This window comes from Glycine max, chromosome 16 (assembly GCF_000004515.6).
Source record: "Glycine max cultivar Williams 82 chromosome 16, Glycine_max_v4.0, whole genome shotgun sequence".
Taxonomy (NCBI): domain Eukaryota; kingdom Viridiplantae; phylum Streptophyta; class Magnoliopsida; order Fabales; family Fabaceae; genus Glycine; species Glycine max.
Window position 1 is genome coordinate 1,293,253 of NC_038252.2, and position 25,846 is coordinate 1,319,098.

General features: G+C 32.5%; 2 protein-coding genes and 1 pseudogene across 4 annotated transcripts; all 3 read left to right on the forward strand.

Moving 5' to 3' along the window:
- Positions 1–1,111: 1,111 nt before the first annotated feature.
- Positions 1,112–3,583, forward strand: LOC102665479 (uncharacterized; annotated as a pseudogene).
- A 4,875-nt stretch (positions 3,584–8,458) lies between these two features.
- Positions 8,459–12,042, forward strand: LOC100807989 (tyrosine-sulfated glycopeptide receptor 1-like). Of its 2 annotated transcripts, XM_041010196.1 has the most exons (2): positions 8,459–11,402; positions 11,577–12,042. In XM_041010196.1, exons 1-2 carry the CDS (start codon positions 8,633–8,635, stop codon positions 11,936–11,938), a joined length of 3,132 nt encoding a protein of 1,043 aa, XP_040866130.1. In that variant the 5' UTR covers positions 8,459–8,632; the 3' UTR covers positions 11,939–12,042. The 2 variants fall into 2 exon arrangements, with proteins under 2 accessions (XP_040866130.1, NP_001239911.1); NM_001252982.1 differs by having other exon boundaries at positions 8,741–11,938.
- A 3,880-nt stretch (positions 12,043–15,922) lies between these two features.
- LOC100810133 (uncharacterized protein C630.12) lies at positions 15,923–22,692 on the forward strand. 2 transcript variants are annotated; one of them, XM_006598794.4, is made up of 13 exons: positions 15,923–16,179; positions 16,867–16,935; positions 17,090–17,268; positions 17,979–18,114; positions 19,908–20,004; positions 20,442–20,501; positions 20,593–20,693; positions 20,859–20,899; positions 21,006–21,063; positions 21,357–21,431; positions 21,501–21,658; positions 21,755–22,021; positions 22,198–22,692. In XM_006598794.4, the coding sequence occupies exons 1-13, from the start codon at positions 16,033–16,035 to the stop codon at positions 22,445–22,447; spliced, it is 1,638 nt and encodes a 545-aa protein (XP_006598857.1). In that variant the 5' UTR covers positions 15,923–16,032; the 3' UTR covers positions 22,448–22,692. The 2 variants fall into 2 exon arrangements, with proteins under 2 accessions (XP_006598857.1, XP_006598858.1); XM_006598795.3 differs by having other exon boundaries at positions 15,925–16,179; positions 16,870–16,935.
- The last annotated feature ends 3,154 nt before the right edge of the window (positions 22,693–25,846 follow it).

Here is a 25,846-nt window from a genome sequence, read left to right on the forward strand (position 1 = left end):
TATCTAAGAAACTTTAAAACGGTTAATAACACGTTTTCTAATTTTTTTTTCTATGGGTCGAAAATTATTGAAAATTAGCAGGAAGACTTGTTAAATAGGAAGTAAATTTTTCCAACTTTTTTTATTTTTCCGCAGATAATATGTTGCTAACTTTTCTCCTCACTGAGATCAAACCCCCAGCAATCAAGATTTTTTCACACTTGACCAAAATGACCAAAACAAAAATCCCTTAGTCTCCGAAAGTGTAAGATAGAACCCCACTTTTCTCAATTTATTGTTTTGAAAAATATTAATAACTTGAGAAAATATAAACTGATAAAATGATGCATATCAATATTAGACTAAATTTTTTGAGAATAACATATCTATAATTAATTAAATTTTATTAAAAAAATAAGGGAATCTAAAAAAGATGTTGGGCCAATTTGGGTGGATTAAGTATTCTCATTTGATAATTTTAATTTGAACACGATAATTTTTCACTGACTTTGTTTAATATCAATTTCTTTTCATTTTTCCTTGAAGCAAAATGGTGATAACCAGAAAATTGGCGTAGTCATCTGTGAAATAATGATGTGTGCATTCATTATTAATCTGGAATAGATTATGTGGAAATGACTGCGATTTACATTGACAAAATTTATCTATGTACTTTTCATTAATATGAATGATGCTGAATTTCTAGCATTATTCCTCACTAGCCAACCCTATGTATTGAATGGAATTGGTTTGTTATCGGTTGAATTCGATTGAGATGCATGTTCAAGTTAATTTAAATTAATATTTAAATTTAGGAACAGATATAGGGTTAGAAAACTCGATAAAGTTATTATATATAATAACATGTAATTAGATCACATGCTACTATATTTTAATTAAATTAATTTTCACATAAATTTCAAATTTCAAACCATTGATATAACTATTTGCAATTCATGAGAAACTTCAATTTTGTAAGTAAAAATGAGATCAAGATAAATAGATAGGAAAATTGGGTTATAACAACTAAAAAAATAAATAATGAAGTTTGAGGAAGTATTAGGTAAAACAGTAAAATGTACATTAAAGTATTAAACATTAATAAAACATATGATAGTAAATACATAGGACCCCTTCCACGCGTTCTGTTCTATGTTCCCCAGATATCCGAAAAACTGTTTTGGTTTGAATTCATTTCCGAATACGTCATTCACCACTGTGAGTCTGTAACTGTTCTGTTCATCCCTATTGGATTTTCAGCCACATTCTTCTTATTCCCGAATATACACCCAAATTCCACTTTCCTATCCTAGGGTCACCATCACCTTGAGAGCCAAATTGCTCGTGTTCCCATTACGTGGCAGGAACTGGTGCTTCTCCAGAACCATCGATCATTCTCTTCTACAGAGGAATCTGCGTTTGAAAATTTTGCTGCGTTTGAACTGGTGCTTCTCCATCACCATCGATCATTGCTTGTGTATAAATTTTGTTGTTGTTATGTTCTCTACTTTAATTCTACTACAGAGTAATCTGCCTTTAAAAATTTTATGTGGAAACATGATGTGAATGAAGAAGAAGGAAAGTTAGCACTATGGATAGTTTTGCTTTTTTTTTTTCAACCTTGTATATCAGTTTGAATGCTCTACCTTGTTCGTCGAAGACTAAGACATATTGCTATGAGGTAATTCTTGCTTCTTGCTCTTCCTCCTCCCTCCTATTGGTTGTACCGGACAACATCAATTTTTGTGTTAACCTCGATTGTATTAGTGCTCCATGTGATTTAATTTTAAGTGTTACTACTTCATCTTTGTATGAACTGTTATCTATTTACAGGGGAGCAATTATCCACATGAAATACTTCTATGGTTCAGTTTCGTATTCCATTGACTTCAGCATTTAGCGTACGCATGTGTTAAGTTAATGTTAACTACCAATATATTATTGCCTTGTTACATTTTTTCTTTAATATGTAATTCATTCTTGTTTTGTCAATTGATATCCATATCTTAGTTTTACTTTGCAGATTTTACCTTTGCCTAATGTCCCGTCCTTCTGGGGTTTTATTTAGCACTTATTCTCATTGGAGAGTCCTACAGGTTCGTTCTATTGCTAACTTTGCTGTCACAAACAAGGACTTTCTACTGTTCATGTCTTTATCAACTTTTCTAATTGTATGTAAGAGTGACTTTTTTACAGATATTATATTCTTGTCAAGCTTGTTATTTAGTAATTATGAATATCATGAGATGTTTTTTTGGAAATTCAACAACTGGTCAACTTGTATATGGTTCAAATGCAGGGAGTCGATAGTGTAAATCAATATGGGCATCATTTGATTTAGAAGTAATTAAAAAAAGTTAAAGTTGCATGGTTCCTGTATAGTTGTCAAATTGGCAAGGATTTGCCTTATATTAAAATCCCGGGTAGATGTTAACCATTGATTCTTATCCCCTAGGTTCTGAGTATAATTTTAGAGTTTGGCTTTTGACTACATTTATCTTGCATTAATTATCTTCTCTGTTTTATATAATTTTGTTTAGGGGAGTGAGAAGCTGTTTCAGCTAGTCTCAGATAGCAGCAAGACTTCAAGTCAAAGCCATGAACTGTGTTGGGTAATTATTTACATATCTTGGATTGAAAAACAATCTTCCGAGTATGCACCATATTTACATATCCTGGATTGAAAAACAATCTTTCTGAGTATGCACCAATTATACGTTGGAGTGGCTAGTTCCTTCACCAACTCCCGTGCAGACTTAAATTATGTCATGCATGAGCTAGAAGAAAACTATGTTTAGTATATTCGTTTATTGTGCTAATTTATAATTTTCATGTATTAGCTTTTAATGAATTTAAGTGTTGTTTGATCGGCAAACTATGTCACATTTACTTTGTTTTGTTTTTGGGTAGAAGTGAGGGTGTTTGGGGTGGGGTGATAGGTCAATGCCTAGTCATTTTTGGGTAGAAGTGAGAGTGTTTGGGGTGGGGTGATAGGTCAATGCCTAGTCATTTTTGGGTAGAAGTAATATGATTATCATAATAGTTTCATTGTTTTAAATTTGTTGTATACAGTGAAAAATATCAAAAATTAAAGAGAACAGATTTTTGTTGTCTCAACTCTAGGTTCACACATTTCCATCACATAGTCCTATTGTTAATAAATAAATAAATGATATTGTCTTTTCCTCTCCCCCTGGTGGTCTTTTTTAGAGTGTTTATAACGTGTAACAGTATTATCTTTTGTGCAAGCATTCGTGGTGGACATGTCTTTTTTTTTTCTTCTTTCTCTTCTAATAAATATGTATGAATCAGGTGTTGAGGCCATCCAAAGAACTAGAGAATCTTGTCCGTCTAGAAGATGATCAAGATGATCTTAGTCAACATGCCATCGTAGACATTTGCAAGATCTATGACTTGAACACCAAAGATATTATAAAATAAGAGAAGTATATTTTTTGAATCAGTTTTGTAATGCAAAAAGTTACATTGGAATCTTCGTAAATGTTAACCCATATTTTTTTGTTGATATTAACTGATTTATCAATTTATGCTACCTTTTGAATATTGCAATAAGTATTTTTTTTCTTCCTAATGTACTATAACTGATCTAAGGAAGAAAAAAAAGAAGAGGAAATGCTTGAAAATTATGCTGAATGATCTTGAGGAATTTGGGTTCAATTCCTAAAGAGTCCATGGCTTTCTACTTCTTGTCTAGTGTTTAGTAATTCCATGAGTTTTTAAACCCCTTTTTGGTTATTTTATGTTATCAAGGAAATCTATCTCAATTTTTTCTAGAACACCTCTAACAGAGGGACAAAATATACCTGATTCAGAAGGGGAAGAATTTGCATCCACTCCCCCGACTGGAATTGAAGTAAGGGAAGGAAGATGTGTTTATTTTATCATGAAGAGTTAGGAAATGTGAGATCTCATTGTCTTCCAGAAGCCTTTTGATTCCTAAATTAACATATATAAGATAGATTTAGAGTTGATTGAGGAATGATATTAGTTTTCAACTCTCTTATATCTATCTTAGATTCCCACAAATAAATTTTGTTGGGGTTATATTAGGATGTAATTTGTTTTAAAAAAAAGAGAAGGATGTAATTTGGTTTAAAACTATTGTCAATTTAGTTAATGAATTATGTCTAATCTCTTCAATGAGTGACATCCATTGAAAATTGGTTCATGATCTAAATCTAGTAATTGGGAAATTAGAGCTTAAACTGTCCAATTCAATAATTGCACAACTTTTGAGCCAGGGATAGGGATAAATTCCATGCTTTTTGTGTGAATTTCCATTTCTTAATACTTATGATAAATTTTGTTCACACAAAGGATTAGGGTGCGTAATTGGGAATAAAGTGTTTATCATTGACAAAATTAGGGTTAAACTAAACTAGAGGAATTGCATGTGAATTGCATTAGAGGGGATTTAGAAGGGAAGAAATTACTTTAGGACAAAATCAAAGGGATCTTACACCTAATTGCCTTCATTATTTAAATTCTTAAAACCTTTTTCAGTAGCATTCTTCATTCTTTCATTAAATCCTAAAATTATCAAAAATTATTTATTTCTTAATTTTGAGTCAATAGCTTAATCAATTACTTGTAAAGTTATTAAATCATAATCGTTGTGGATACAACAACTCACTTTAATACTTTCTTACTTGTACAAGTGACACTTGCTGCATTCCTAACACACTCATTGCTATAGTGTAGGATGATAAGAAGGAAATGGGTATTATTGCATTCTAGCTAAAGGATTTTGAAACAAAGAGCTATGCACTTAAAATATACTTAAAAACAAGTATATCAACAAGGGAGGTCAGTTCAAATATTATATCTTGTCACCTTCTAAAATTTTGCATTATCTTTAGATGAAAGAGAGAAAAAACCCCACTTTTTACCTTTTAGTTCAACGGAAGGATCGTCATCTGGAAGAAACAAATTGGGAGAAGTGTGAATTACTCAAGGGATAATTTCCTAATTTTCATCTAGAGGAAAAAATGAAAATGTCTTTATCTAATGATATAACACATCTTGTACAGACATATTTTAAGATGAAGAACCGTGAAAAGGAGATAGAGTTAGAAGGTTTTGATTAAGTCAACAATGACCACCTCATTACTATAATGTAAAGGTGTAATGATATAACATTTCCTTTGCAAACATATTTCATAAGGAAGAAATGTGAAAAAGAAGACAAATGTTGAAGGTTATGACCAACTTAACAATAGCCATCCAACTACTATAATATAGACTAAGAAGATAAAAAAGAATTGGAAGATGTGTACGTTCAACATTAATGAAAGATTGTGTAAAAAAACATTAATAAAAGATAATTTTTTAGTTGTAGGTACAGTAGTTTATAGGCTATGTAGGACATTATGAATATGAGTACATTGTTTAGGAGTAAGGGAAAAAGATTTTATTCGATATATTTATATATTTTGTTAGAGGCGAATCTTTTTTGTATGGATGTTCTACTATATGCCGAGATTCTTAGATTTATTATTTCTGATAACTCTTATTTTTTTTTAAAATGTTCATGCGAAAGAATAAAGATGCCTAATAGAAATTTAAACTTTAATAAGAGAAACACAAAAAGCCCTCAAGACATAAAAATGAGTTTATATATTTTATTCATTAATGTTAATTTGTAAAATATTGAACATGAAAATACCACCGTCTTGCTCAACTCATTTTTCCCCACAAAACAAGTAAACAAAAAGCCAAAAAATTAAGATCACTTAATGTATGTTTTTAATTTTATAAATGACAGTTTATATTTATAATCCTATATGTTGAATTAGAATTAATATTTTAATATAAAATTATTTCTCCCACGTAAAAGGATATGATTGCACCCTGTTGCAAGTTCAATTAAATCTCTTTGGGTTTCGCTTCTCTAGGATGAAAAGTTTGTAACTTTGCCCAAAAAATCAGTTAGAGAAAGAATCATCAATGGCGATTGAACACATCTTAAGAACGAGAAGAATATTGACCCCCTCGAGGACAAGGATGACGTTGCTCTTCTCTCAACTTCTTTGGCGTCAAAACAACCTCTTTTTCGCCACCACTCTCCGTATTGCCACTATTTCCACTTTTCCTCTTCACCTTCATCACCACCTTGTGTAGCATTGTCGAACTATTCAAGTCTCTCAATTTCTTCTTGACTTTAGCTCTTTTCTTTTGCCATTTTCTGCGACAATTTCGATCTTTTCTCTCTACCCTGGTAAAAACCATCATATGTTGATGAACAATGTCCAAAGATTGAACAACAGTCTAAACAACCATGAAATTTTTCTGAGAAAACAAAAGTCAAAAGAGATGATGTTTCGGTTGGATTAGAATTTTGTAAGGTTTGAAGATAGTAAAGATGTTGAGGAGAGAGTGTGGAGGAAGTACTAAGGTGTAGAAGAGAAGGGTTTTGTTGGATGAAAGTTGATAAAGTTCAAAGAAAACACCATATGAAAAAGAAAAAGAGAGAAAAAAAATTGGCATTTGTTGACGAAAACCGTTTCTGACGGCAGCATACAACACAACAGAGTTGAAGACTTGGATGAGGTTGATTACTTTGAAAGCAATATGGTGTAATTGCGAAAACATGCAAACAGCAGAAGATTTTTGACTGCTGACAATTAATTTAAGGAATACATGATCAATTCAAGCAAGCAACCGATATAAAATAAAACAATTGCTCGTCTATGCTTGAGAAGTAAAGTAGCATTAGTTTTACAAAACGATCGAAGGGCAATTTTAAGTGTTAAAATTCTCATGTACTTCTTGTTTACGTATCATTGCAGCTAAATTTTGCAGAAAATAGAACATTAGATTTTTTTATCATAATTAACAAACATAATGAAGTGTTAAGAATAATTTTTATATATAAATAAAATAATTTGCACAATAATATTAAATTTGCCCAACTTTTGAGAATAAAAAAGTCAACAAGAAAATATGAGGTCCATAAAAGTAGCTGTTGAATGAACAATATAGATAAATGTATATTTTCAAAATTCTCGATTCAACTACATTTATAAATTTTCTGTCAAAAAACTACATTTATTAAATTTTTTTTTTTTAGTCTTCCTAAGTCCTAACAACAAAGGATCTAGAAATAAACTTGCCTAATATGCATGGGATTCTTTTAAGGGAATCGAGCATTCATGCCCAATTTCCCATTAAAATATTTTTATGTGTTTTTTTTATCCAATTGAACCTGACGTGAGTAATATATTCCGTTAAAATATTATAAAAAATAATTTAATTAGTTTAAATATAAAAATACAAAAATATATGCAAAATTGATAATTAAATAAAACTTACATATATTTTAAAATAGAAGACCAAAATTAAAAAACAAAACAAAAAGACTAAAATCGTGAATTAAGAATTATAAGAAGTTCCAAATTATAATTTAGTTTTAAAATAAATATATTTATATTTGATTAATATTCTTTTAAAAATATAAATATAGACATGTATATTTTTTAAAACAATCTGAAAAAAAAGTAATTTTGAGAAAGATAAAAATGAAGAGCCATGGGATTTTTGACCGACCAAGCACGATTTGTTATGGTATCCAAAGAGGGTATTTTAGACTTGAGAGAATTGAGAGGGAATAATAATAATAACCCCCGTCCACGACGACCTCCACCAGAAGCAAGAGAGAGCAGCCTTGTACACGTTATGTTATTGGCCTACTTCTCAATCATCAATTTCCACTCCAAAAGTAAACGCTCCCTTTCATTTTATTATATTTTATTAATGCCCTCTTTTTATTATATTGCAATTTCATTTAATATATTCTGCATTATTTTTGTTTTTAAATTAAATAATTATAGAACAAAGAAAACCTTTGATATTATCCAATTAGATACTAATAGTAAGATATTAATGACATGTTGGAGCTCTCAATAAATATTTATTACATAAATTTAAACCACAAACAATTTTACTCCACTAGTTGTCACATGTATCTTCCTCATTTATCAAACAGGGTTTTATTAACTTAAAAGAAGAACAAATTGACTTACATAACATGGATTAATTTTAATTTATTTTATAAGTCTTTTATGCCACTATCATTTGTTAGTTTAAAATAACCAATGATCATTTAAATCAATTCAACAAAAAAAAACAGACATATAACAGTAATTTTAATTCAAATTTTAGATATATAATCAATTCAAGTTTTAAATATACAATTGTACTAAATTCTTGGAGGATTTTTTTTATCATTTTATATCAGTTTTATTCTATTTAAACAAAGCATACATCTGATTTAGAAAAAAAACATTAGTTTAAAAATCATATTTACATTAAATTGTAATGAATTCTTTATTGACAGAAAAATCGTAATGAATGGATGATGTAAAATAATATTTTTTTACATTTTTGTAAGTGTTGATGTTGATGACAATTAAAATCTTAATACATTATCTATGCATATATCTAAATCCCCACTTGTCAACGTCACCCTTCCACTCTCTCTCTCTCTCCCACCCTTCATTTTGCTTCCATTGTCAATGGATGGTCATGGTCTTCCTCATTCCCATGCTACCCCAACAATCTCTTCTTACATTGGTTCCTCACCCCCTTATGTCCCCCTCTTCCTCCTTCTCCTTCTTCCATTCTCCACTCTCTCATGACAAACCATCACCTCAAACACTCCATTCTCTCCTCCTCAGTTTTTCTCATGCCATCACCATCTTCATCTTCTTCTGCATATTCCCTTTACATGGTTTCCAAGTTAATGGTCTCAATCATAGTCCCCTTATTCCTTTTGTCCTTGTTTGTTTTCCAAGTCTCCTCTTGTGACCAGATTGATAAACTGTCCCTCTTGGCCTTCTCTGGCAACATATCCACCTCTCCACCTTATCCTTCTCTTGATTGGTCTGATTCTCTTGATTGTTGTAGCTGGGAAGGCATTACTTGTGATGGAGATCTTAGAGTCACACACCTTTTGCTACCATCTAGAGGCCTCACTGGCTTCATCTCCCCCTCTCTCACAAACCTCTCTTCTCTCTCTCACCTTAATCTCTCCCATAATAGATTGTCTGGTACTCTCCAACACCACTTTTTCTCATTGCTCAATCACTTGTTGGTTCTTGATTTGAGCTACAACCGTCTCTCTGGTGAGTTGCCACCTTTTGTTGGTGATATTAGCAGCGATGGTGTTATTCAGGAGCTGGATTTGTCTAGTAACCTTTTCAATGGGGCACTTCCAAATTCTTTGCTTGAGCACTTGGCAGCTTCAGCAGCTGGAGGGAGTTTTGTGTCTTTGAATGTTAGTAATAACAGTCTCACAGGTCATATTCCCACTTCTCTCTTTTGCATTAATGACCATAACAACTCATCCTCTCTCAGATTCTTGGATTATTCCTCCAATGAATTTGATGGTGCCATTCAGCCTGGACTAGGAGCATGTTCCAAGTTGGAGAAGTTCAGAGCAGGTTTCAATTTTCTCTCAGGGCCTATCCCAAGTGATCTTTTTCATGCTGTTTCTCTCACAGAAATCTCATTGCCCCTTAATAGACTCACTGGAACAATTGGTGATGGCATTGTTGGACTTAGCAACCTCACAGTTTTGGAGCTCTACTCCAATCATTTCACAGGTTCAATCCCCCATGATATTGGTGAACTCTCCAAGCTGGAACGGTTACTCCTTCATGTCAACAATTTGACAGGTACTATGCCCCAATCTCTGATGAACTGTGTCAATCTTGTGGTATTGAATTTAAGGGTCAACGTCTTGGAGGGAAATCTCTCTGCATTCAATTTCTCAGGATTTCTCAGACTTACCACACTTGACCTTGGCAACAATCATTTTACTGGTGTTTTACCACCAACACTTTATGCATGCAAGTCACTTTCAGCTGTGAGGCTAGCATCTAATAAACTTGAGGGAGAGATTTCACCCAAGATACTTGAACTAGAGTCTTTGTCTTTCCTATCAATTTCTACTAACAAGTTGAGGAATGTCACTGGGGCTCTTAGAATACTCAGGGGGCTCAAGAACCTTAGTACCCTTATGCTCTCCAAGAATTTTTTCAATGAAATGATACCACAAGATGTGAACATAATAGAGCCGGATGGATTCCAAAAACTCCAGGTTTTAGGATTTGGTGGTTGTAATTTCACAGGTCAAATACCAGGTTGGCTTGCAAAACTGAAGAAGCTTGAGGTCTTGGACCTGTCCTTTAATCAAATTAGTGGTCCAATTCCTCCTTGGTTGGGTAAACTTTCTCAGCTTTTTTACATGGACTTGTCTGTTAACCTCCTTACAGGAGTATTTCCAGTAGAGCTCACAGAACTCCCAGCACTGGCATCACAGCAGGCAAATGATAAAGTGGAAAGGACTTACTTTGAGTTACCTGTGTTTGCTAATGCAAACAATGTTTCCCTACTGCAATATAATCAGCTTTCAGGCCTACCTCCAGCAATATATCTGGGAAGCAATCACCTTAATGGAAGTATCCCTATTGAGATTGGGAAACTCAAAGTCCTTCATCAGCTGGATCTGAAAAAGAACAACTTCTCTGGCAGTATACCAGTTCAGTTTTCAAACTTGACTAACTTAGAGAAACTAGACCTCTCCGGAAACCAACTATCTGGGGAAATTCCTGATTCCCTCAGAAGATTACATTTCTTGTCTTTTTTCAGTGTAGCATTCAATAATCTTCAAGGACAGATACCCACTGGTGGTCAATTTGATACTTTCTCCAACTCCAGCTTTGAAGGAAATGTGCAATTGTGCGGTTTGGTTATTCAGCGCTCTTGTCCTTCTCAACAAAATACTAATACTACTGCAGCTAGTCGCAGCTCAAACAAAAAAGTGCTGCTTGTACTCATCATTGGAGTCAGTTTTGGCTTTGCTTCCTTGATAGGAGTGTTGACACTGTGGATACTCTCCAAGAGGAGGGTCAATCCAGGAGGAGTGTCTGACAAGATTGAAATGGAATCAATTTCTGCCTATTCCAACAATGGAGTTCATCCTGAGGTTGACAAGGAGGCTAGCTTAGTGGTATTGTTTCCCAACAAGAATAATGAAACCAAGGACCTTACCATATTTGAGATCCTAAAATCCACTGAAAATTTCAGTCAGGAAAACATAATAGGATGCGGCGGTTTTGGTTTGGTTTACAAAGCAACATTACCAAATGGAACTACACTGGCCATCAAGAAACTTTCAGGAGACTTGGGCCTCATGGAAAGGGAATTCAAAGCAGAAGTAGAGGCTTTGTCAACAGCACAACATGAGAATCTGGTGGCATTGCAAGGCTATTGTGTGCATGATGGATTCCGGCTTCTCATGTATAATTACATGGAAAATGGAAGCCTGGACTACTGGTTGCATGAAAAGCCTGATGGTGCATCTCAACTTGATTGGCCAACTCGCTTGAAGATCGCACAAGGTGCAAGCTGTGGTTTGGCTTATTTGCATCAGATATGCGAGCCACACATTGTGCATCGTGATATAAAGTCGAGCAACATACTCCTTAATGAAAAATTTGAGGCACATGTTGCTGATTTTGGGTTGTCTAGATTGATTCTTCCATATCATACTCATGTTACAACTGAACTTGTAGGTACATTAGGCTACATTCCACCAGAGTATGGACAAGCGTGGGTGGCTACTCTGAGAGGAGATGTGTACAGCTTTGGGGTTGTCATGCTTGAACTGATCACTGGGAGAAGGCCTGTAGATGTATGCAAGCCAAAAATGTCAAGGGAGTTGGTTGGCTGGGTTCAACAAATGAGGATTGAAGGAAAACAAGATCAAGTATTTGACCCTCTTCTGAGAGGGAAGGGGTTTGAAGTACAGATGCTAAAGGTACTGGATGTGACTTGCATGTGTGTCAGCCACAATCCTTTCAAGAGACCAAGCATCAGAGAAGTTGTTGAATGGCTGAAGAATGTTGGATCAGACAACCAGCCAACACAGAAATAAAGACTTGAGGGAAATGTTTGTCCCTCAACAAATCTTGACACATTGTATACTTGTGCAAATTTTCTCTTTTGCTTTTCTATAAATATAGATTATCATTTTTACCACTGTAAATGTTGACCCCCCCCCCCCCCCCCCCCCCTATCACAACATTATGGCTAGAAAAAGGTTTTGTGAATTATATTATGTTATCATCCATTTTGAGCTGGAGAACTTTCTATTCTTGGAAGTTGGAACTTTTAACAGCTTCTAATAAATCTTTCTGATGATGAATACAGCATCCTAGACAATGCAAACCTATGTTATATTATTCTTGTTTTACTTCTCAATCTTAATATTGTAGTGCTATAAACTTACTGATTTCACATTACTGAATGCCGGCCCTTTCTTTTAGGAGATAATAACACTCAGGGATTAAGTTCAAAAGAGAAAAAAAGATGCCAATTTTTCGTTTATATACCACACCATCCAGCACAAAACCATTTATTTTATTCTTCTTTACAAACTATATTGCCATAGTTCAAGAGTAATTGAACTACTTGGTAATTGGTGTAACAAATTCCACTCTCTGACTTTACATTTCTGTATATACAAGACTGCATTTTTATGCTTTAAATGAGTTACTTGATTCTAGGTAAGCAAGTGTTAATAGATCAATGAAACTAGTGAGAATACATCTGGAACATGACAACTGACATCTCAAATTGAAGCCAAATTCGCATTCCAAATGGATTACTTTTGTTACTAAAGAAAATGCCACAAAGGAGTCAATTTGCTATCAAATGATATGTGGAATAACCTCAGCTCTCACATTACATGCCGTGCTTTTTGATCTGTAAATCAGTAATGAAATGGATAACTAAAACAAGTAACAGTTTATGCACCCTTCGCCTTTATGTCCCTTCTGTTCTTAAAAGTACTCAAATCAGTGGTCTTGGTTTAGTGCACACACCTGCGTGATCATATATGACAGTAGGACAGAAAACCACTAATGTCCATTTTTTCTCTCAGATTGCTATCTAAAGGAGATTTAATTGTGTGCTAGAGCAATCAAACTATGTTCTACCAGAAGAGGAACTAGGGACTTCATGATTTGACAATTTTTTTTTAAGAAATAAAATAGACACTGTAGAATGTGTAGTTGTGTACATACACTGTGAAGATGACGTGCTTTCAGGTAGACAGTTGTTTACTATTAGATACCTTGAGTTAATTTAAAATTTTATGCTTCAAGACATAATCTGAGGCCTAAATCCAAAAGCAGAAGTGCACACAATCACTGAAGAGATGAATGGCCCAACGGTAGTAGCACAATCAACAATTTTTGATATATTATTTACTGGATATGTATTATTTAGAGGGATGTGATATACACTCAACAGAGGAACATGTTGGAAGCTTATTAGAGATGTAACATTCATGTACATTTCTCATGATTATTTGCTGACCCTATATCAATCTTTTTGGCTGTTTTCTGTAGAAACTAGAAAGTCTTTCTTGCCCATTAAACGTGAGGTTCATTTTCAATGGTGGGGGTAGTGAACACATAATGGCTGTGCATGATATTTGAAATTAACCATTTATTCACCAAGGGCATTATCAAGCAATAAAATAACCCTCTAAGTGCATCAAATCATATCCAAAAAAGAGGAATGAATAAGTGTAGCAGACCATAGTGGCTTCTTGGTTACTATTCCATCTTTCAAATGTCAATAGAAATCAACCTCAAGCAAGCTTCTCTTGATAAGTACGGATAACTGGAATTTGGTTTATACTAATCATTAATCAACATCAAGGGTTGATTTCAATAAATTCATTATTATAATCTACTATCCATCTATTACTCTTAATAAAAGAAAATTTTAGTTGGACACTTTTAAACACTATCTAAAAAATTCTACCTCCAAAACTTTTTTTTTTTCATAGTTTTTTTCTCTTTTCGAGGGCGAGCCCTGGTACAGCGGTAAAGTTGTGCCTTGGTGACTTGTTGGTCATGGGTTCGAATCCGGAAACAGAAGTTTTTATAGTTTTTTTCTCTTTTCCTTTTATCCTTTTTCCTCTTTCATATTTCTATCTATCTATCACGCTCTTAATAAGAGAAGATTTTGGTTGAACACATGTCAATACTAGGTAAAAAAATTCTCCCTCCAAAACTTCTCTTTATTTATAGTTTTTTGTCTCTTTCTTTTTAATTTTTTTCCTTTTTCATATTTATATCTATCTATTACTCTTTAAGAGGAGGGCTATGTTAGACAACATTTATTTATCTATTCATCTTTCATACTTATATCTATATCTATCTATTTGATTATTTCTATTATATTCTATTTATCTATCTATTCTATTACTTTTAATAAAAATAAGGTATTGGTCGAACACATGCCAACACTAGGTGAAAATCCTTCCTTCAAAACTTCTCTTTCTTTTTAGTCTTTCTTCCTTTTCATTTTTTTGTCTATTTATCTCTATTTACTACTCTTGATAAAATACATTTTTTGTTAGACACATGTCAATGCTGACACTAAAGTGAAATTTTTTTCCTTCAAAACTTCTCATTGTTTCTATATGTTCTTTCACTTCTTTTTAATTTTTTTTTCTTTTTTATCTTTTACTCTCTTTCATATTTATACATAAGTTATATTCAGTCAAACTAGTTAGAAGCTAAAAAATTAGTTGATAGTTGGAAGTTGGTAGCTGAAAGTTGAAAAACTAACTTATTAAATTAAAAATGTTTAATAAAACTAGCAGTTGAAGTAATTAAAAAGTGTAAAATGATATAAAAATAATAATATCATGATTTATTTTAAAAAATAACAAGAAAAATAAATAAATATATCAACAATAAAAATGAAACAAAATATAAAAGTTAGAAATTATAACCTAGTATTTAAAAAAAGCAAACTAAAAGCCACCGAGAAGCTATTAAAAAAGTGTTTACTAAATAGTTAAATGAACTTTTAAGCTAGTAAAAATAAAAAAAGCTAATTAAAATGTATTGCCAAAGATAGTCTTATAAGATAAAAAAAATCTTCATCATTCTATTACTCAAAAATCTCTATTATTATTATTATTATTATTATTATTATTATTATTATTATTATTATTATTATTATTATTATTATTATTATTATTATTACATATGTTTTGAATTAATTTATTAACCATATTGTTGTTACAAAATAAATTTAAATTACTTGATCAATAATATCATAATTTAAATTAGTTTTGATTTTATGGTAGAAATCACAAATATCATATGAAAGATAAAATTGTTTGAACTCATCGTGAACAAAAGATATTTCTTTGAGTACAAGTGCATATGAAAGACAAAACTTTTTCTTCTATGACTATTTAACATAATTACATATTAAATAATAAATAATATTTTTTATATACTTTAAATTCCCATAAAATTAGTTTTACTTATATATTGTATAAAATAATTTTAAATAATTTCCTAAATAAATATTTTTCTTAAATAATATTCATATGATGAAGCTGAATTTTTTATACTAAAGAATAATTTAAATATAATTATTATAAAATAATATTTTGAATCCATATTTAATAAATTTATATACAAAAGTTTTATCGATTAATATTTATATAATAATGTTAACTTTTTTCATAAATATATAAAAAAATATGTTAGAATTAATTTATTGAATATAGTTTTGATAAAAAAAATTAAAATTACTTACTGAATAATATAGCATTTTTTTAATTTTAATTATAGTTTGTAAACTATGAATACTATAAATTTAATATTTTTTAGAGTCTAGTTAAAAATATTTAAATTTAACATAAGTTAAATCCTTTTTTAAATTATAAATTTGGGGTTGGATTTGATATGATTTCAGATCTGATCTTTTTTTAACTTGTTTTTTCGGATTTGTTTTTTATTTTGACGGAGAAAAACTTCGTAGACCAAGAATGATCATTTTTTTATTATTAAGGACTTAAATTGAAAACTAAAAAAAGTTCAAGAAAAAAAAAAAAAACAGTTAATCCAAATTTGTATGGTAGCGTAATTCATTTGATAGTGTAGTTTGCGATGAGTGAAGCAATGAGGCGTTGATTTGATATCAGTATCGGTGATGAAGCAACACGAGTTATCTCTGTTACTGTGTCTCCTATGGGCACTAACCCTTCTCTATGGTGAGATGTTCGCTTACTGGGTTCCACCCCTCTTCACCTGTTCCTGGCCCCATCTTCTCCGCAGTTCTTCTTCTTCTTCTTCAACGGTAACTATCAAGTCTTCATCTTTTCACTGTTTTCATTTCTGGGTCACACTGACACTCAATATTTTGTATTCTCTACACTCAAATCAGAAATGTCTTATTTTTGTTGGATATTGTTTATGAGGTGGGGAAATTCATGAATAATGAAGCTGCATCTTAAAAAATAATAATAATAATTATGGGTTATGTGAATTGTGAAATTTAAGGCAGTCTAGTAGCTGGGATATTCACATATAAGGTTGTTAGCTTTTACGTGTAGTGATTCTAGAAAGGAATGTGGGGAGGGTATATGCTGGATCTGTAAATTTTTTATTTTTGTTTTGTTGGAAATTATTTATGGGGTTTTGTTGAAGAGTTTAATTTATATACACCATCGGTCTAAAAAATATTTACATTATCAATCAACCCGAAATCTTCGTTAAACTTATCATATACTTGTGATTGATTGACAAATGTAAAAACTCTTTACAATGTCAATGCATACACTATTTATCCTTTGTTGAATTTTGAAAAGTTTGAATATTTGATGATTCCTGGCTGCTGTAGCTGAAAAGGTGAATGGAACCTAAGCCATTATGATTGTTTCTTTTACAGCATATTTGAAAATGTTCTTACATTACAATTGCAATTTCATATACTAAACATAATAAAATGCATAACTAACTCAGCTGATGTTCTGATTTTTGCTAGCAGGTTCAAACAGACAGTGGGAATTATCAGGGTGATTATGTTAAAGTGGCTGTTATTGCAGATCCACAGGTTAATATTTCTTCTCTTATGGTTATGGGCATACATATGTTTGTGATAAATATACCTTCATTGCATATGCCTGTTTGTGCACTTCTATTAATGTATGTTTCTGTGGATGTGCATCTCTCTTATCATTTAATATGCTTTGTTTTTAACTTAACAGCTCATGGATAAAACTTCTCTCCGTCTTCCTGCAAGATCACTTGCACTGGAACTTGCAGAATTCTACACTGATTTAAACATGCGTAGATCATTCTTTGCATCTGTCCTGCCTTTCAAACCTGATGTCATATTGTTTTTAGGTGATTACTTTGATGGAGGTCCTTCTTTATCAGATGAAGAGTAAGTCCTGAAAATAAATATTTCTATTTGTTAATTTAGCTTTGTACAATTTTATAGTTAGTTTAATGTTATCTATAATGCCATGTATAATTTTTCCAATTAGCCCTTTCCACCTAGGATGGTTTTCACTTTGAAAAACAAAGTAACCAAAGGGGTGGTAACTTTTAATGGTTTGGATGTCAATTCTTTTTCATTTTATTTGGTTCTAAGGAAGAATTTTTTCGGACAAAAAGATCAAAAGCAAAAAAAGAGATATTTCCAGTTTCTATTTATGTTTTACAAAGAATTCTTTCTAAACAAATAATCAAACAAGCACCGCATAGTATCCAACTGATAATTTATATATTAGTCTCTGGTAAAGACTTGAGCGTAATGGTGAAACCAAATCATCAAACAAGTCTTTGGTGCTTAATGTTAAGTTTTAACCCTTTTGTTTTCTGAATCATTTATTTCAATTAGTTATTTAGTCGTTAATTACATATTTAGATTAAATTTCCATATTGTTAAAAACAGGAAAAGATAGAAAAATAAAGCCCAGATTGCTGTTGTCATCTTTTTATATAATTACATGCTAAGGAGCTGTCTCTGATTAATTTCAAGTAATTTATGGTTTGACTCATTTATCTTGAAAGACTGTTTCCTTTGGTTGTATTTTCAGTCACTCAAAATTTCCTAATATTAAATTCTTTTACAATCTTTGGGATGGACAGGTGGCAGGAGTCTTTCAGTCGCTTAAAACATATATTTGGTTTGAATGCACAAGGAAAATACAGAGACATGCCAGTTTACTACATTCCGGGAAACCATGATATTGGGTATGAAAGTCTTCATTCTCTAAAGCCAGAGGTATTTCAACATGCTATAGCTCAACTTTTGACTCCCAAGGTCCCATAACTATAAGGTTGCTTGTATTGACATGTATGATATATAGCTATAAGGGAGTCAAATGCCCAAGACATGACTGAGAGTGTGAGAATGTAGTCATGGTTACATTGGTCTCAAGACCTTAGGGATGCGAAATTGCATTTATTATGCCTAAGGATGGTTGATTATTGGGAAAAGAGTAAATAGACCCCTTAAAATTTAGCTTGTTTGCAAATAGATACCCTGAACTTTATTTTCATCCCAATTACTCCTTTAAATTTTGTATTAATGCAATATACCCTTCTATTAAATTTCTGTTAAGTCACTAATGAACTACTTGTGTTGATCCGTCTTTGAGATTAAATCTTAGCTGTTCAAAAATATAAAAAAAAAACTAACAAAAAACTTATTTTTTTTTTAAACACATTTTCCTGATTTTTTTATGTTTTTAAAATCTAAACGAACTAACAAAAATGAAAAAAGAAGACTTCAAAGACGACGCCCATGACTTCATTCTCATCTTCGTCTTTTCATAATTTCGTCTATTCTCCCAAGTCACACATCTCCTTGTCTCACATTTTTGTGGCAAGACTCATTTATCGTTGGGATGGATGCAACGTCATCCATAATAGAATGGGTTATGGCAGAGTTGCTACACAACCCAAAGAAATATGGAGAACGTAAAGGTTAAGATATTGCTAAGGTCCCTAACCTACATACCATTGTAAAAGAAACCCGTAGATTGCACCTAGCAACCCCCATAGGAATCCTCAAATCAGTGGCCGAGTTAGACATATGTGGCCTTAGGATTTTATCCAAAAATGCACTAGTTCTCATTAATGTATGGAGCATGGGAAGAGACTCGAGCATTTGGACTTTGCACTAATTTATTTCTATCATAAAGGTCTTTAGAGAGTGAAACGTGACCTTGTGAGAATGGAAAAGAAGAAAAAGGCGAGATGGAGTCACAGGTGTGGTCTCGAAAGTCTTTCTTATTTTTCTTTTGTTATTTTTTTAGACTTCAGAAAGATAAAAATCAGGACAAAAAACTTTTAAAATAATAATAATAAAAATAAACTGAACGGCTTAGATTTAATCTCAATGGTTTAGGATGAGTTGTCTGTTAGTGAGTTAATGGAAGGTTAACTGAAGGGACTATTGTATTAATACAAGAATTTTTTTTTGGTAGAGATTAATACAAGAAGTTTTAGGAGTAGTTGGGATGAAAACAAAGTTCAAGGTTTCTATTTGCTAATGGGCTAAAAGTTTAGGAAGTCTGTAAAATCTTTTCCCATTTTGAAATTTGGACTTATTGATGACATATATGGTGGGTGAGATGAGATTTTGTATAAACTACTATTGACATTTACGTATTATTGATATTATTAGAAGATGAATAACAAAACATAACAGATTTTTATTGTAGCAATGATTGCCTTCATCTTGTGTTGGTTGTGGATGTCACAGAAATTCTTTGAAGTTGCCCGATAATGGATTTTGACTGCTGTAAAATGACATTTGGCAATAGAATATGTCAGATATCTGTCTTTTTTTATTGTGATTCATATAAAACAGGCTTTAAACTATGTCTTAAAATTTTCAAAACACTTTATTAAGTGGTTCTTTACTTCTTTTTCAGTTCAATTTTACATAATTGACAATTGAATTTATGATATTTGGTTCAGATTTTTATAGTTTTGCACTTTCCATTACATGTTTTCTCTCCTTTGGCTCCTTCTTTGCTCTTTAACATTTTTATCATTACATGAGCATAGGTTATCCAACGCTATGAGGAAGCATTTGGGACTAGGAACTACAAATTTACAGTTGGAAAAGTGGATTTTATTGCTGTTGATGCACAAACTCTGGATGGTAAACTGGGATTTGCCTTATAAATTTGGCTGTCATGTTTCTTAAGTAGCAATCTGCAATTGCTAGTACTCTTCTTTTTTTGTACCAAGTCATCACACTTGTATCATTTTCAGAGTAATATGTAATCCTGATTTATCCAACATCCAAGTTTTTTTATTTAATCAAAAACCCTTATGTGTGGAACTTACTCCTCCTTCATGCCTTTAACAATGACTGTTTCTCCATTTGGATGAGGCTTTCGTTATGGATTATTTGTTTCACTCTTTGAGGATAGATTCTTGTTAAACAAAAAATTATAATTTGTAGTTTAACTATTTAAATATCTAACTTAATTTATATAACTGAAATATTGTAAATTTTAATCATATGCTATATATATGTGTCACTGGGAAATTTTGACCAAGCTGAAAATGCGGAACTAATTATGTTTTCTACAGGACACCCACAAAATCATCTGACTTCTCAAACTTGGGATTTTGTGAAGAATATCTCTGTTGGTATGAACTGGGCTATAAATATAGTTCATTGTTAGGTTGGATCATGTGTCCTATTGTATTTGTAACCCTTATTTCTTTTGCACTTCTCTAGGTGATGTGGTTCATCCAAGAGTCTTATTGTCACATATTCCTTTATATCGACGTGATGATACGTACTGTGGTCCTCATCGTAGTTCCCCAATTATCAATCAGGTAAATTTTATTTAAGTTTCTTGAAATGAATCTAAAGTAAGCACATTGTATGTAGCATTGCATTGGCCATCACAGCAGTGTGGTGCAGTGAGTTGTGTTGGAAATCTGAATGTTTTCTTACCTGCACTTCTTGAAACTTATTAACAAATCTTTCTTATATTTCAGAGGATACATCATGCCATAAATGGTAATACTAATGAGATATCGTAAGTTACTCATCTTTCAAACCTTGTGAGAAGCATGAAAATTACACAAACTGTATGCAAGTAGCTCATAGATGCTGAGGTTTGGTTTGGCTTTTATTTCATCCAGGTACCAAAATTACGTTTCTGAGAAGTCTTCAAAGTACTTATTGGATACAATCAAACCTGTGAGTCATCTATCTTCTTTTTGGACTGTTGTGCATTGCTATTCCAACCTGATACGGAGGATGTGGGGGAAAAAATTCATGGTGGATTTGCCAACTATGGGTTGTTCAATTTGTCTTTCATTTTTAAAAGATCTTGTGCTGTGATTATAAAAATACTAGGGTCGTTTTCATTTTCCCTGTAGAGATTACTGGGAAGTAGAGGGTGACTGAGAATACAGGGGAACTAAGACCAGTGAGTCAGTGACTATAGTGAAGATAACTGCTTTCTGAATTAACAGTTTTGGTTTTGACAGAAGCTTATTTTATCTGGTCATGATCACGATCTATGCACTGTCACCCATCAATCTAAATCTGGGTCTGTAAATGAGGTAAAAAACTGATCTTGCCTGAACAGTCTCCTTGAGAGTTTGGACAATTAAACTGACAGTAGTGTGCAGCACACCCTAGGTACTATAAGTTGGCAACAAGGAAACTTGTATCCTTCTTTCATGCTGTTATCAGTTGATAACTCAACTCTTCAAAAAGCTTCCATTCCAGAAGAGGCATTGTTGACTCATCTATGTTACCTTCCAATGCAAACACACATTTACATATGGTAGGTCTAAATGCTTATAATGATGTCAATATAACTACCACCTGATCTTTTGAGTTAGCCTTTTCTTAATGAATTCTATCTTGTTATAATTGTCAGGTATATTGTCCTATTTATTCTGACCCTTCTTGCTACCTTATTTTGGCCAACAAGTGGCACGAGTTTGTGGCATCAGTGTTGTGGCTTAGTTGGCTATTGTAAACAACTAATAGCTTGCACCTTTTCTAGAAGTGAAACAAAAGAAAAGGATGAGGATGCTAACTATGAATATGAGATGATGTGGGATGCGGAAGGAACAATGCATCTTGTAAAGAAACCCTTGAATCCATCTACTGTAAATTCAAATGACCGGGGCTTAGGGGAAAGGTAAACTTTGGTTTTCATTTCTCTATTATTACTCTGTAAATGGAAAAATATATGTGGCAATGCAATCATGTAGAAGTATTATTATATGTTTGATTTATCATGAAATGTAATTATCCCTATCTCTTACACATTGAGGACAAAACTTCAGCATTGTATGTTTTTTTATCTGCTGTCAGGGGTAATGTTGTAATGCGGGCAGCTGCTAGAAAAAATACTCCTCAGGAAGGAGATCACTCTGTGAATGTGGATATTGCTTCAGGCATTGGTGTTGATCCTGTAGCAAGAATGCCTCTCAGAACTGGCAAATCAAAGACAAAAATTATAATCCAGAGATTGATACGCACACTGCGAATGCTCACTGTCATTGCAGCAGTGAATGTTCCTCTTTACATGATGTTGCTATTCAAGGATTGGATTGACAAATAAAGAAGAAATTCCTATCAGAGTGAATATCATTCAGGTTTTACACTCACTTTTTTTTAAAATGATAATTTCTAGATCCAATTAGATGTTCAAGAAGGTAATTACTATCAACATGATGTAATTAATCATATGTTGATGCTTTTGTATGTTTACTTGGTAGCTTGAAACTCATCTTTAAATTATTCATCGCATGGCCACGATCATACGGAACATCAAGTATAACATAAATTTTGTGAGTCGAGTTATTCTATTACTGTTGAGATTTCCTCTGAAGTCTGAACACTTGTTAATTGTAGAGTTTGTTTGCTCTAAGTTTACATAGCATAGTAGTCATTTAATTTCAATGCCTTTTTTCATTTTGTGTATTTATTTTGTTAATACTGCCTTGTCCTTCGTATCAGTAACAAAGAATCTCAACTATATTAGCTATCCGTCATTAAATAATGTTATAGGAGGAATGGAGATACGGATGCAGATATAACAGCTATAAGTATTATAAAAACTGGAATGTACTGTGTACAATTGAATAAATCTAACCCATTCATTACATGTTTTTACATCTTTTATATGTTAAAATTATTAAATATTAAAATAAAGGAAGGGTTAAGGATTTATCCAGTTCTAAAAACTGGAGAAGATCTATTTCGGATGAGATAAGTGTTTAAAGCCACCTTGATAGTTTTATTGTCAATAGTAATCTTATTTGGTTTTGAGCATGATTGTTTTTAGTTAAAGATAAATGTGATTTCTATATAAAAAAAAAAAAAAAATTACCTCCTTCGCATATGTGTTTTGTTTTTTCCTTTTTTTTTTGGGGCAAAATCAAACACATGAATCAATATAATGGGATAATTAAACTAGAATAGATTTAAAAGCACGAGGAGAAAGAGACAAATGATGCATGTAAGCTAAGGAGGAGCAACCGAATATGAAAGAAGTCTTTGAAGGGAATGAGGCAATATTTTTTGGTGGGAGAAATGTTTACATTTAATAGTCGGTCGTACCTCAAAAATGGTTACTTTCAAAGGAGGATATATGTGAAAAATAAAAAATTGACTGAACCTTTTCTTTTATTTGATAGTTTCCCATCTTCGAGAAATTCCACTTCTCCTTTAGTTTCCTTTTTTTTCCCCAGCTTCCCTTCCCTTATGATTTTTTTGTATGATATTTTCTGAGAATTGAAATTTGTAATTTGTTTTATTCAGATAATACACACGAGAAACATGCATTTCTTTCTCTTTTTTTTATCCACTAAATTCTTTTAACAAAAGATCATTAAATTTAAAAGTGCTGCAAGGGCAGAACAATTATAAGCAACTTTTGATAGTGAACATAATGTAACGCATGAGGGTTTCGTTGACCAACTTTGCTGACTTATTAAAAGACTAATTATAATGGCAAAGACTTTATCTTCACAAACCTCTCACAGTGAAAGACTCACCTGGGCCATTCTGAAAATGTCGAAGCAAAAAGAGCATACGAGAGATTTGTAATAGTAGCATTTTCCTAATTAAAAATGAGATCCACATGACTTGCTTATTTTAGAAGCAACTACTAGTTCATGCTTGGTTGGGATGTTGCACCTAAGATCTTGTGTTACGAACTTGCAATAACAAAGAACATGGATCAAGAGATATGCTTGTCCTTGCAGGGCCAGGCAATATAATGGAAATCTAGACTAGCTAGAGCCAATACATTTGTGTTGTCAAATCAACCTTTCGTCAAACATTCCATGATGCCTCCATATAAGTTGTCAAAGCATCATCTTCAGTATGTTTTGTATATGCAAAGTGAAATATTGCACCAATTTTCGTTGCTCGAGATTGTTAACCCCACCAGCATTTTATATATTGTTGACTATGTGGTCCTTTAAACAAGGTTAGGGACAGTGAAACCTTTGTCCCCTTAAGTAGATTTATTCAACCCAAAATAATAACTTGAATCTGGCTATGTTTTGTTTTCCGTTTGAGGAGTTCCAAACTTAGTTTCGAAAGTAAACTCATTTTCATGATATATTTGATTATCCTACGAAGTAGGTTTGCACATGAAAATTTTGCCTGAAAACTTTGCTTTGTTGAAATAAGAGTTTAGTTGTTTTTGCAAACTCAGTTTGTAAACTTATGTTAATTTGATCCAAATTTGTGCTTGCAAACTTCAATTCAAACATGCACTAAGAGTCTTAATTTGGACAAAATGCTTGCCCCTAACCCTAAGCCTATCCCTCATATTCTCATGAACCAGCCATTATAATATTTCTCAAAATGAAGCAACTTTATTATGAATAACGGTTTGTGATTTTACAACTTGTCTTCTATGTAACATACTACAACATTTGAGTTTCCCTTATGTATTTTTCAAGCTAGCAGAGGTTCCAAGTGCTAGTTATATATTAAGTCATGATGTCATTAGTCATAGAAAGAGCAATATATCTAATACAAGGAAATGGGTTTTGGTATAAGGGAAAAAAGGCTAAAGTACATTCCAATTATTCTAGCATCAGCTAAAGGACGTTTAGTTAATCATCAACTCCTTGCCAGCTTCATATTGTGGAAAAAGCAGCACTGAAGGTATCCATAAAACTCTCCTTTCCCCGTAAAAACCCATTGGGTTTTTCCAAATGGGTTAAAAAAAATGAAGGAAGAAAAGAGACTAAAATGACAAACCCACAGTGAAGCTAGCCCAACCCAACTGTGCTGGCAAACCATGCATGGCAAGGAGCTTCCTTCAAACAAAGATGTCACCATTTTAGAAGATGGTAAACTTTATGACAATATATTACACATAGCTAAAGAAGACCAAAAGAGAGAGTGAAATTATAAGAGTGGTTTTTTGTGAACTTAATCATCTCCTTGAATATACCAACAAAGTAGCATGGTGGCACATCGACGTAGGATATAGAGACGAGCACGTTGCTCCTTCACCAAAGAAGCACACTTGCTGCTAATCCCATATCCCTTTCTCTTTGCTTGAACAACCTTATTAGTTACTTGCTTGCACTTGTTGTAGTTTTGAAACTCAGCCATGGAAGCTTATAGTTGTATGTTATAACAATAAAATATAAAGCAATGGTAGCAATTAAAAGCCTTCTATTTTCTCAAAGGGAAACCCCTAAAAAAAAGGCTCTCTACAACCCGGAGGAACTATACGTGAGGGCTACAATATGCATATATATATATAAGCTAAGGCCTTACGCAAAGGTTGACTAGGTGGAGTAAAATTGAAGTGATTAGGTGAACGTGGGCAAGCTCGAAAACTGAGGGATTTGCAGCCTTTAGGGGTTTAAATTTCAATGAAGTGAAGGGGGAATGAACGTGGGTGTTGGTAACATTTTTTTTTTGTTGATGTAATAAAATAAGGGTGTTGCTAACAAATCTCTTTGGCAGGTTAAAGAATTAAAAAAAA